At 46.1% G+C, this 12,176-nt stretch overlaps 1 protein-coding gene across 1 annotated transcript; it reads right to left on the bottom strand.

Moving 5' to 3' along the window:
• Positions 1 to 5,093: 5,093 nt before the first annotated feature.
• Positions 5,094 to 11,170, bottom strand: LOC113888829 (protein FAM205A-like). The gene is made up of 4 exons (XM_027535814.1): positions 11,030 to 11,170; positions 10,407 to 10,452; positions 9,834 to 9,894; positions 5,094 to 8,850 (listed from the first exon to the last, which is right to left on the bottom strand). The coding sequence occupies exons 1-4, from the start codon at positions 11,168 to 11,170 to the stop codon at positions 5,094 to 5,096; spliced, it is 4,005 nt and encodes a 1,334-aa protein (XP_027391615.1).
• Positions 11,171 to 12,176: the final 1,006 nt, after the last annotated feature.

The following is a 12,176-nucleotide window of genomic DNA, read 5'->3' as shown; positions in this document are numbered from 1 at the left end:
TTATTGAATATGCCAAAGCCTTTGACTGTGTGGATTACAATAAACTGTGGAAAATTCTGAAAGAGATGGGAATACCAGACCACCTGACCTGCCTCTTGAGAAATCTGTATGCAGGTCAGGAAGCAACAGTTAGAACTGGACATGGAACAACAGACTGGTTCCAAATAGGAAAAGGAGTACGTCAAGGCTGTATATTGTCACCCGGCTTACTTAACTTCTATGCAGAGTACATCATGAGAAACGCTGGACTGGAAGAAACACAAGCTGGAATCAAGATTGCCAGGAGAAATATCAATAACCTCAGATACGCAGATGACACCACCCTTATGGCAGAAAGTGAAGAGGAACTCAAAAGCCTCTTGATGAAAGTGAAAGTGGAGAGTGAAAAAGTTGGCTTAAAGCTCAACATTCAGAAAACGAAGATCATGGCATCTGGTCCCATCACTTCATGGGAAATAGTTGGGGAAACAGTGTCAGACTTTATTTTTTTGGGCTCCAAAATCACTGCAGATGGTGACTGCGGCCATGAAATTAACAGACACTTACTCCTTGGAAAAGTTATGTCCAACCTAGATAGCATATTGAAAAGCAGAGACATTACTTTGCCAACAAAAGTCCGTCTAGTCAAGGCTATGGTTTTTCCTGTGGTCATGTATGGATGTGAGAGTTGGACTGTGAAGAAGGCTGAGCGCCGAAGAATTGATGCTTTTGAACTGTGGTGTTGAAGAAGACTCTTGAGAGTCCCTTGGACTGCAAAGAGATCCACCCAGTCCATTCTAAAGGAGATCAATCCTGGGTGTTTATTGGAAGGACTGATGTTGAAGCTGAAACTCCAATACTTTGGCCACCTGATGCGAAGAACTGACTCATTTGAAAAGACTCTGATGCTGGGAAAGATTGAGGGCAGGAGGAGAAGGGGATGACAGAGGATGAGATGGTTGGATGGCATCACTGACTCGATGGACATGAGTTTGGGTAAACTCTGGGAGTTGGTGATGGACAGGGAGGCCTGGCGTGCTGTGGTTCATGGGGTTGCAAAGAGTCAGACATGACTGAGTGACTGAATTGAACTGAACTGATCATTAGAAACATATCTGGAGCTGTGGATAAAAAAATAATATGCATCTGGATTTTAAAAAGTGATTACAGGTTTTTCTATTAAATGGTAGCTTTGGTGATACCGAATTCTGTTATTTTTCTGTTGACTAGTCATGATACAATGGTATTAAGTGAATAATAGTTACTTTTAATCACAATAGTAAAAGATGTTTATCAGTTTTCACAATCAGTAGCCAGATAAAAAGTAAAAGATAATTACAATTGCAATCCATAATGAGAACATGATTAACTTAACAATATAAAATAATTACATATAATTTGGGGAGTCAAGCAGAGTGATGTCGTGAGTGGAAGTGCATACATGCACATGTTTTCATTTGCCCAGCCAGTCTCTGTCTTTCGGTTGGTGCATTAATCCATTTATATTTAAAGTAATTATCAATATGTATGATACTATTACCATTTTAATTGTTTTGGGTTTATTTTATGTAGGTCTTTTATGTTTTCTGCCTAGAGAAGTTTTTCTAGCATTTGTTGTAGAACTGTTTTGGTGGTGCTGAATTATCTTAACTTTTGCTTGTCTGGAAAGCTTTTGATTTCTCCATCAGATCTGAATAAGAGTCTTGCTAGGTAGAGTATTTTTGGCTGTAGGTTCTTCCCTTTCATCAGTTTAAATATATCATACCATTCCCTTCTGGCTTGTAGAGTTTCTGTTGAGAAATCAGTTGATAACCTGATGGGAATTCCCTTATATGTTATTTGTAGTTTTCCCCTTGTTGCTTTCAATATTTTATCTTTTAATTTTTGTCAGTTTGATTACCATGTGTCTCGGTGTGTTCCTCCTTGGGTTTATCTTGCCTGGGACTCTCTCTGATTCCTGGACCTGGTTGACTGTTTCCTTTTCCATGTTAGGGAAGTTTCTGGCTATGATTTCTTCAAATACTTTTACTTTCTCAGGTCCTTTCTCTCTCTCTTCTCCTTCTGGGACCCTTGTAATGTGAATGTTGGTGTGTTTAATGTTGTCCCAGAGGCCTCTTAAGCTGTCTTAATTTTTTTCATTCTTTTTCCTATATTCTGTTCTGTGGCAGTGATTTCCACCATTCTGTCTTCCAGGTCATTTATCCATTCTTTTGCCCCAGTTATTCTGTTGACTGAGCGACTTCACTTTCACTTTTCACTTTCATGCATTGGAGAAGGAAATGGCAACCCACTCCAGTGTTCTTGCCTGGAGAATCCCAGGGACAGGGGAGCCTGATGGGCTGCCGTCTATGGGGTCACACAGAGTCGGACACAACTGAAGCGACTAAGCAGCAGCAGCAGCAGCAGCAGTGTATTATTCATCTCTGTTTGTTTGTTCTTTAGTTCTTCTAGGTCTTTGGTAAACATTTCTTGCACCTTCTCCATTGTTTTCCCGAGGTCCTGAATCATCTTCACTATCATTATTCTAAATTCTTTTTCTGGAAGGTTGTCTGTCTCCACTTCATTTAGTTGTTCTGGGGTTTTACCTTGTCCCTTCATCTGGGACATAACTTTCTGCTTTTTCATCCTGATTAACTTTCTGTAATGTGGTTTTTGTTCTAGCTTCTGTGGGATTGCTGCTTTTTTTTTTAATTGGAGGATAATTGCTTTATAGAATTTTGTGGTTTTCTGTCATACATTAAGAATCAGCCATAGGCACACCCATGTCCCCTCCCTCCCAGACCTCCCTCTCATCTCCCTCTCCACTCCACCCTTCAGCCTGCTGCAGAGCCCCTGTTTGAGTTCCCTGAATCATACAGAAAATCCCCACTGGCTGTCTGTTTTACACATGGTATTGTAAAATTTCTGTAAATTCATCAGCACCATCTCTTCAGATTCCATATACGTCAATATATGATATTTATATTTCTCTTTCTGACTTACTTCACTCTATATAATGGGCCCTAGTTTTGTCCACCTCATTAGAACAGATTTAAATGCATTCCTTTTATAGCGGAGTAGCCTCTGTGGTTTTGTGGTTCTTGCTTCTTCTGTCTGCCCTCTGATGGAGGAAGTTAAGAGGCTTGTGTAAGCTTCCTGCTGGGAGGGACATCTTGCTGTGGCTTCTTTGTCTTTGGACATGGGGTATCTTTTTTTTGGTGGATTCCAGTGTTCTCCTGTTGATGCTTGTTCAACAACTAGTTGTGATTTTGGTGTTCTCCCAGGAGGAGATGAGCACATGTCCTTCTACTCTGCCATCCTGAACCAGAAGCTTAATCCCTTCAATTTCTTAATGTTGGGCTGTCCCAGAACCTGGTCCTTAGATCTGTTCTTTGTTTGTGAATCATTGCCTTGGTGGTCTTATTCAGTTTTATGGTTTTACATTTCAATTTTTCTTTATTTCCTTCTTTCTCCTCCTCCTCCCTCCCCTTCCCTTCCTCCATTTGTGCATCACCACCATCATCACCATCTGATCTATCTTTCTATCTAATTATCAACAGCTAGGACCTTACCTTAGGTGCAGCAAGCTTCTGTGTTGAGAAAAAAAATGTTAGAAGTATGATCTCAGGCAGAAGCTGAGAGATTAGTCATGTTACTATTGCAGTAATCATAGCATCAGAGAGAGAAATGGTCATGTTTTGAATTCATTTCATAAGATGTAGCCAAAAGGATGGTTTGGATGTGAATGATCAGGAAAAATGTCAAGGATGACACCACTGTTTTTGTCCAGAACAACTGGAAAGACGGAATTGCTATTAACTGATGTGACTACTGTGATTGGAGCATGTTTTGTATATGTAATTAGATGATGGTTGGGGCAGGGACTCAGGAGTTCACTGTTGTGTAGTTTAAGGTGAATATTGGCCATTCAGGTATTTATGTTGATTTACAATTTGGGCAGGTGAGACTGTCCCATGAAATCATGAACTCCATTGTGTACTTCCTATGTCTTTGCTGTGATTGTGATAGTACCTTGCATATAGTAAGGAAGCAAATATTTTAATTGAATATAAGACACTTCTCAAGGTGTTTTTTTTTTTTTTTTTAATATTTTTCTTCCCATTTTTACTTTGGCTATGTGGTTCAGCTTGTGGAATCTTAGTTCCCTGACCAGGGATCAAACCCATGCCTCCTGCCGAGTCCTAACCACCGGACCACCAGGGAATTCCCTGCCAGTTTTAAGATATAATTGACACATGGCACTGTTAGTGTACAGCATAATCAAGGTTATTTTTATTGTGACCCTTCTGGGGTCCTCCTAAGAAGAGTACTTCAGTAATCCTGCGGCAGGATTCCCTGTTTCATTACATGTCATACTAATGTAATGATTTGTGTGCCTCCCCAGGTGTCATTCACTCCATGCAGCTGATAGGCAGTGGAAGTGGGATACAGGCGAGAGAGCTCCAGCAGCCTCCCAGGTGTGTTCTCCAGAACGATCTAGCCAAAGAGGGGCAAAGAGGGGAGATTCTACCATTTGCTTCTGACATGAGTTATATTAATATGCTGTTGATAATAAACCAAAGCACCTCCTCAAAGCTGGAACACTGGCACTTCCCTCCAGATTGTGGGCATATATAGAAATCATCAATGAATTTTGCTTGTGGGATTCCTGGCTACTCCTTCTTGACAGTACTATCCTCAGGCCCACAATGGTCCTCTGTGCCCAAGGATGCCATGATAGAAGTCAAGCCTGATCTTTACTTTCAGTGTACCTTAGACAAGGGCCTTCCTTCTCTGCTTAAGTCCCTTTCTCCACAGTCCAGTGAGGGGGGTGTTGTGTGGAATGCTGACCCAGCTTAAGTGTGAGTTACAGCTCCTTTTCTAGATAGGAAGAACATTTACTTCCCATGTGCCTTTCCTGAACACACCACAGTGGAGTAAAGAGCAGACACACAACTCTCTGCTTAGACATATAGAGTGTATTTTGGGTGGTATTCTGCCCACCTGTACATTAATGAAAATTACAGTAGTATCCTCTTCAAGGGATGCAGACATTGGGTAGACCATGAAGTCTTTTGATTGCGATGAGTCTTCTTGAGCAGACCAGTGCTTTTGTCTGAGGTGACAGCTGAGGGTCATGGTGGATTCCCTGGTTGCGTGGCACAAACCACTCGAGGACAGTGCCGAGGGCAGTGGTGGGGGTTGCTCAGAACAGAGGCTGAGTGGAGTTGATGCGAGTGGGAGTGGTGCCAGAACTTGCTGTCCAGGGACCGGGGTATGTCCGTGAAGACCAGGCCCATCTGCTTCTCAGGGGGTGGAAATTGGGCCTTCAGGTCCCCTCTTGTCTTCTCTGTCTTAGTTCTCTCCTTGGGACTTTTGGCTGGAGCCAGGCTCTTTGTTACATTTACTTTTCTTGTGTTAGCCATTTTCTCAGAGGTGGAGGACGTGGATTCCTTATGTCCTTTGCCTTTTGTTTTGAGGTTAATACAGTGCAAAAAAGATTTCATCTTATTTCTAAAGCCAGAATCTGGAAGACTGGGCCTCTGGTGAGTATAGCCTGGCATCACTGGCCCCTGCAACATCTGACCATGTAAAGTGTGGCCCCGCAATGGGTTACCTGGAGTGAGTTGGCCCAGGAAAGGCTGGCCCTGTGACACCTGGGGTACCACCTGGGCATTCTCAGGAACTCTTGCTGGTTTGAGGATGACATTGAGCTTGGCTTGACTGGCTCGCGGGTCATTCTTCTCAGAGTCTTTTCCCTCAGGGACTCCAGGAGGTAGCTCTGGGAGTTTAAGCTGAGGGTGATGCTGAGGACTGTGCTGGCAGGGAGCATCAAAGTGAAAATGACGTCTCTGGCAACAGGAGCTGTGGGGTGTCCTGTTCAGGAGCACCCCTTCTGGCCTCTGCGCTTCAGTTGAGTGGTTTTTTTCTCTTGTGGAGGAGAGTGTGAAGCTTGCATCCCCTTCTCCGTGCTCCCCAACTGATTTGGGTTTGCCTAGCTTCTTTCTCTTTTCTGCCAGTGTGGGAACTTGGGCTGAGTCCTTGCTCTTATCAGGCCTCTGGGGTTCAGAGCTCTGGGGCTCCTCCAGGCTGGGGTTGTTCACACTGGCTTCCAGCTGAGCACAAAGCACCTGGGCTTTGGCCTCTGTCATGTCCCCACTGGATTGTGAGATCTGGGTGGCCCAGTGGACAGAATCACAGTGTGCTGCACTGGAATGATGTTGCTTCTGTTTCTGAGGCACTGTCTTTAACTCCGTGGCTAGCTCTTCTGTGAGGTGGAGCCATTCTGGATCTGGGGAACGTGGTGTGTCTGGTGGGATGGGGAGATCCTGGAGTGGTGGTTTTCCTTGGTTGTCTAGCTTCCCAGGAGACTCCTGTGTGCACATGTCCTTTGGCATTGCTACAGTTTTTTCTCTGGACGCCCTTGCCTTTAGGGGAATTCCCAGTTGTATCTCTAGGATCTTCTTTCTCAGATGGAAATTTAGTTTAGCCAAGATAGGTTCCTTGAGTGAGCAGGGCCTCACAGGCCCTGTCTGGCTTTCTTGAGGCACCATCTTGATTATCTCTTCTATCTGCACTTCAGCCTGGAATTCACCTGCAGCGTCTGCACAAGCCTCATTGCCATCTTGAAAGCCTGGCCCAGGACTCAGACCCTGCTCTTCAGGTGAGGGCACCTGAGTCAGAGGTTCTGTTGGGAATTGGACAGGTCCAGGCACCATCTCTGTCTTCATAGCTGGGGAAGTAATTGCTGGAGCCATAGCCCTGGAGAGAGCCACATAATAAAGAGCAGGCAGCCCTGACAAGAAGGCCAGATACTTGTGCTGTAAAGTTGTCTTCAGTTTCTCAATGGCTCCCTGAGACAGGGCCCAGGGCAACTTAGGATGTTTAATGAGAGCATCTGATGAGGCTTGTTGATGCTGGTCAAGGGCTGTTGGCATCCAGGGTGTAACTTCCTGTCGTTGGTCCAGGTCATCTGCTGCCTGTAGTTCCAGGGGCTTGCTTTCTTGGATGCAGGTGAAGGGAGCCACTTGCAGGCCCCCAGGAATTCTGAACTCGCAAGAGCCACATATGCAGACAGGAACCTTGCCCTGGTGAATCTCCTCGCATTTGGAGTCAACATGGCTCTGCAGTGTTGCCTTGGCCTGGTCAATCACATGTGGCATAGGGACTGACGCTGGGCCCTTAATGGCTGGGAGTGGGTTGCCAACCCCAGTGCCCTCTAGATCTGTGGGTTGGGGGACATTCACATTGTCCAGGGCTGTGCTGCTCCTGGACAGAGTCTGCTGGCCAGCAGAGGGCAGGAGCAACTGGAGGGACCGCTGGATCTTCCAGGGCAGGCTCGAGCGATCATGAACCAACTGTCTCTGGAGGTGGAATTCCAGCAGCCTCCTGGCCTGCTCCGGGAAGAATAGTTTCTTTGTGATGATGGAGACAGGCTGACCTGGCCAGGAAGTTTTACCAGTCTCAGAAGATTGGGCTTGGTCACTGGGCTTACACTGCACAGGGCTCTCAGTGTGCTGATCTCTCTGGAAAACATCTGGAAAGTCCCACCGAAGCTGGAGCTGCCTCTGCAGCAGGTGCGACTCCAAGGCCTCACATTCGTCCAGAGTCAGCAAGGGGCTACTGATCTGAGCTTGTTGGTGCTCAGGTGGAGCTGTCCAATTTGGGGAAGATGGAGAAGAGGGTAGAACTGACTGGAGCAGAGTTTTAGGCATCAGAGGGAAGCAGGAGAGCTCCTTGAAGAGAAAAGGATACTTCAAGGAGTGCTTGGACATGCTCCCGTTCATGGAGAGGCCTTGATAACCCAAGAAGGTGTCAACCAGGGACTCGCTGTGCAGAGAAGGGAGGCCACAGAATAGCTGGCTGTATTTCAGCTGCACAGGGCCCTCTGAATCACTAGCCTGTTGCCCAGGCATTAGATAAAGGCCCCTTAATTCTTTGAGAGCTACATAGGGTGAGGCTAGAGTCATACGGTTTGAGATTTGGTCATACTGTCTTTGTTCTGGGTCCATAATGGACCATTCAGAAACCCAGAAGGCCTGGGTGGGTTGGCCAGCTATACATGAGCCCCAGTTCTGGTATGAAATGGTCCTGAATTTCTCAACAGAGAACTGAGAAATATCATTCTGGATGAAAGAAACTGGTTGATTATGTACAGGGTGGCAAAATAGTGGCGGGTTTGGCATAAGCTGCCTCAGGGACTCTTCCACACGTCTGGGGAGCCCCCACCTCTGGAAATGCATCAGTCTTCTTACATGCACCTCAAGAAGCCTCAGGACTTCAGGACTAAGGAACGGCAGGTGGGCAGGGAGAACAGTGACCATATTTAAGGCCACAGGATGTGTTAGAGCTGTGATTTCTCGATTCAGGGTCAGGAGAGAGACCTGGGTATTCAAGGGCTGCTGGCCTTGATTCCCATAGACAAGGTTGGGGTGGCTCTGGATTATCTCCTGCAGGTTCACTGAAACCCTTGGCTCCTCAAATCTCGAAGAAAGCATAGTCTCTGGGACCCCGGGCACTTCTGGCATTTGAAATCCCTGCCTTAGCTTGAGTTGTTCAGCCCAGTAATCATGGATGCCAGCTGTACCAGTTGACTGGGCCACTGACTGTGCCAAGGACTTCTGTGACACTGTGAAGTTTGCAGATGGATGTGAAAGGTCTTTGGAGTGTGGGGAATGATGCTCCATACTCTGCTGGAAAGAAACTTTAGGAGTGGACAAAACCTCTAGGCAAGAGGAGCCCTGTGCTGGCCCCCCTGAAGTGGGGGAGACCAGGGTATTCTCCTCTGCCAGCACCTGCTGAATCTCCAGAGCCATGCCGTTGCAGGTTTGGCAGCAGGGATCTTCACACAGGAGCTGCCGCACACTCCCCTCTTGAGGAAGCCAGTCCTGGCTGGGGAGGGAAACATAGCAACCGTCTGTTACTGATGGAGTGACAGCTGCCTCTTTGGCCTCAGACTGGGCTGCCCTCCCCTAGTCCTATAAGCTCAGAGGCCTGCCTCTGCTGCCTGTTTACTCATCTGTTTTTTCCCCTAGGGAAATGACATTTGGCGAGTTATGGTGGGCTGGGCTGAGGGCCTGGGGCTTGTTGGATGAGGTCTCAGACAACTGATGGGAGCACAGGGCCTTGAGAGAGTGGGTGGTCGGTGAGTCCTTTGTGACCTGTGTTGAGAAGCTGAGCTAGGAGAAGGCAGGCAGGGGGTGCAATGTTTAGCTGATGGCACAGCACCAGGAACATCACCATGTAGAACCTGGAGTCATTCTCTTTAGGGGCCGAGGCTGTGACCTGGTATTCAGTATTTCCAAACTATGAAAAAGGAGATGCTTTTGGGAACTCTGTTCTGGGGATTAAAGAGTGTACACAACATCTCTTGAGAGTCCATCCCCTTTCTCTAGAGAAGAAAGAAATAATATGACAAGCTCCTGTCTGAGGGCTGTCCCAGGAACTGACCTCCCTGAAGACAGAACCAGAGGAGGTAATGTCAGCAGGGTCCAGGGTCTGCCCTTGAATGGGTGTAGCTGTAAAGAGAATATGAAAATGATGAATTAATTATGCACTTAATTATCTATTCGCCTGACTGTATAACTTGTCTTGTGGCTTGAGTGCAAAACCATGTAGAGTCTTTTATGAACTAGTGCATCTACTAGTGAACTCCTGAATTCCAGGGCCACTTGAGCCTAGCACAGAGAACTAGGACACTCTTCTGAAGTAGCTGAGCGCCCCTTGCCCTGGCAACCCTCCAAACCAGTGCTCCAGGCTCCAATGTGTCTGGCTCCCTCCCAGCCATTCTCCTCTCCAACCTTGTCACAGGTCAAACAGACAAATGATCACAGGCTAGGTTGGGAATTGGGAGACTGCAAAGAGCAAGAGATCACCTTCTCATGACAGAAAGCAGCTCCCACGGCTTCTCAGCTTCTTCCTGGGAAAGTCTCCTAGCTGAGAAACCAGGAGACAGTGTTATATGGAAAAGGAGAGGGTTCAGGGACTCCTATAGGAAGCCTTTGAATGAGAGGAGATTGCAAACTCCAACAGTGAGTGCTGTAAAGCACGTCTGTGTATGACTTAACCAGTTTTGATGTGCTCTTCTGGGCCTGCTCTCATTTGATCTTCACAGCTATGCTGTGAGTGAGGCAGGATCATCAGATACTGTTTCGTAGGACAAGACTGAGAGATGAAGAGACTTCCAGAGGGTCATAAAACTAGTAAGTGACACAGTTAAGGACTTCTCCCGTGTTTCCTCTTTTCATTCCTGGGGGTAAGGTGGACTTTAGAACATTCCCAGACTCTGATTTCCCATCCCCCCTATTTTTTTTCTGGGAGAATTTGTCAGCTTAGACAATGGAAGTCTTCAGTGGTTAGAGTACCTGGCTCCTGGCACCAGGGCCCATCAAGGGACAGGGTTCCTTGCCCACAGTGGAGGGGAGTGAGAGCAGAGACTGAGACTTTACCTCTTGACGCTGCATCTCTAGCCCCTTGTCTGACTTTTCGGTGACTCTTAAAGAAAAAGAATTAAAAGAGTGTGACGCTGGGACATCATTTTTTTTCACATCCAAAATGAAACAAAGGAAATATACATTTCCCAGTCTCTTTCTGTATATCTGTCTGCATTTTATACACTTGTCTATATGTTTGTCCTGTACTCCAGTTTTTCACCTGAACATTTCATTTTTTTACTTATTTCGCACTTACTTCAGTGCTTTCCATGTTCTATACCTCCTGTCCCCTTTCTCAGGACAAGTTTGTCAGGGGGCTTAATGTGATACAGGAGGGATAATGGAATGGATTAAATGGTGGTGGCCCTCAGCCAAGGACTTCTGCTTACTAAGTCCACCAATAAGAAAAATCCCCCATTTTTGGAGGTCAGAAGAAATCCAGTGAGGTAGATTCCATTTTATCTAGCACTCAACCCAAGTTAGATAGAAATTCTTAATTTTCAACTAGAATATACAGAAGGGGTGGGCTAGCAGGGCATTATTTCTAGGCTCTGAGAAAGATAAGTACTATAAAGAGTAACTGAATGTGTCTTATCTAAGATTTAACTAGTGTAGCCATGGTCATAGCATTTCCCTACCGGGCAGAAGCTCCTTTTATGTTCTGTTAATCCATGGTAACTCTCTTTCACTTGCCAGATAGTTAGGATAATAATGAAGATGGAACCATAGATATATAAGAGATACCCTAAATCCCACAGAACAGAAGTCGGGATCAGCATGGTCTAAAACCTCATTAGCATGAGGAGACCAACCATTCCTATATGTAGGCACTCAGGGTCCTGGTGCCTAATGACTCTCCATGCTATGCCTGTGGTCTGTACCTCACAGATGACGGAACCAGCCATCAGACTACATCACAAAGCCGGCCTGTTTCACAAGGCAGGTGTGGTGTCAGAAGACATACCTGTCTAGAGAAGCTCACGTGGTGATTCAGTCTGTAAATGAGGGCATCTTGTTGTAAGGACTGAAGGTGTTGCTTGCAGGCAGTGTCTTTGCTTCCAGTCTGTCTTCACTTTCCACAGCCTCCACCAGCCTGACAGCTCTGCTTTTCCTTTGTGACAGCTGTCTTGTCAGCCATCCACTGAAAACTGAGTGTTTAGGAACATTAGGTACCTTTTGAGAAAGAGTAGCTGGGACAGAGGAACCTATGTAAACTCCACCTGTACTGAAAATGTACATGAGAAGCATACATTAGCTTAGGGACAGCAGAGACTGGGTATGGCTTGGGAATGGAGAACTTTATTTATGGCTGCTCTGGGTCTTCCTTGCTGCTCTTGGGCTTTCTCTAGTTGTGGAGAGTGGGGGCTTTCTCTAGTTGTAGAGAGTGGGGGCTAATCTCCAGTTGTGGACAACAGGCTCTAGTGTATGGGCTTCAAAAGTTGCAGCATGCTGGCTCAGTAGTTTTGGGTTGCTGGCTCTAGGACTCATGGGCTTTCAGTAGTCAAACACAGTGGCTTATTTGGTAACTTTTAGGCATGACGGGTGTTTTCCAATCACTCCCAAGACCCATCATTCCTACACCTTGACTATTAGATTTAGACATTATATTACCTGCTTGGCTGTCTGTGGATATTGTGATCTGACTCCAATATCTCAAAATTTCTGAATTTCCTTGAGAGAGTCTTTCCCTGGTAACAGTGATCTCACAGCCAAAAAAATTCTTGGCCTCAATATCTCTGAGTTACCACTTGGTCCTTCCTCCAGTGTCCAGGCCTCTATCCATCT

This window comes from Bos indicus x Bos taurus, unplaced genomic scaffold (assembly GCF_003369695.1).
Source record: "Bos indicus x Bos taurus breed Angus x Brahman F1 hybrid unplaced genomic scaffold, Bos_hybrid_MaternalHap_v2.0 tig00002160_arrow_arrow_obj, whole genome shotgun sequence".
Taxonomy (NCBI): Eukaryota; Metazoa; Chordata; class Mammalia; order Artiodactyla; family Bovidae; genus Bos; species Bos indicus x Bos taurus.
Note: the sequence above shows the minus strand (reverse complement) of the source record. Positions and strands in the feature narration are given on the sequence as shown.

Coding starts and splice junctions, on each gene's coding strand:
- LOC113888829 (XM_027535814.1), bottom strand. CDS start 11,170: ATGCTGATCCCGACTTCTGTTCTGTGGGATTTAGGGTATCTCTTATAT. Junction 9,895..10,406: donor TAGAGATGCAGCGTCAAGAG/GTAAAGTCTCAG, acceptor CTGGTTTCTCAG/CTAGGAGACTTTCCCAGGAA. Junction 8,851..9,833: donor CTGCTTTCTGTCATGAGAAG/GTGATCTCTTGC, acceptor TTCCCTCCCCAG/CCAGGACTGGCTTCCTCAAG.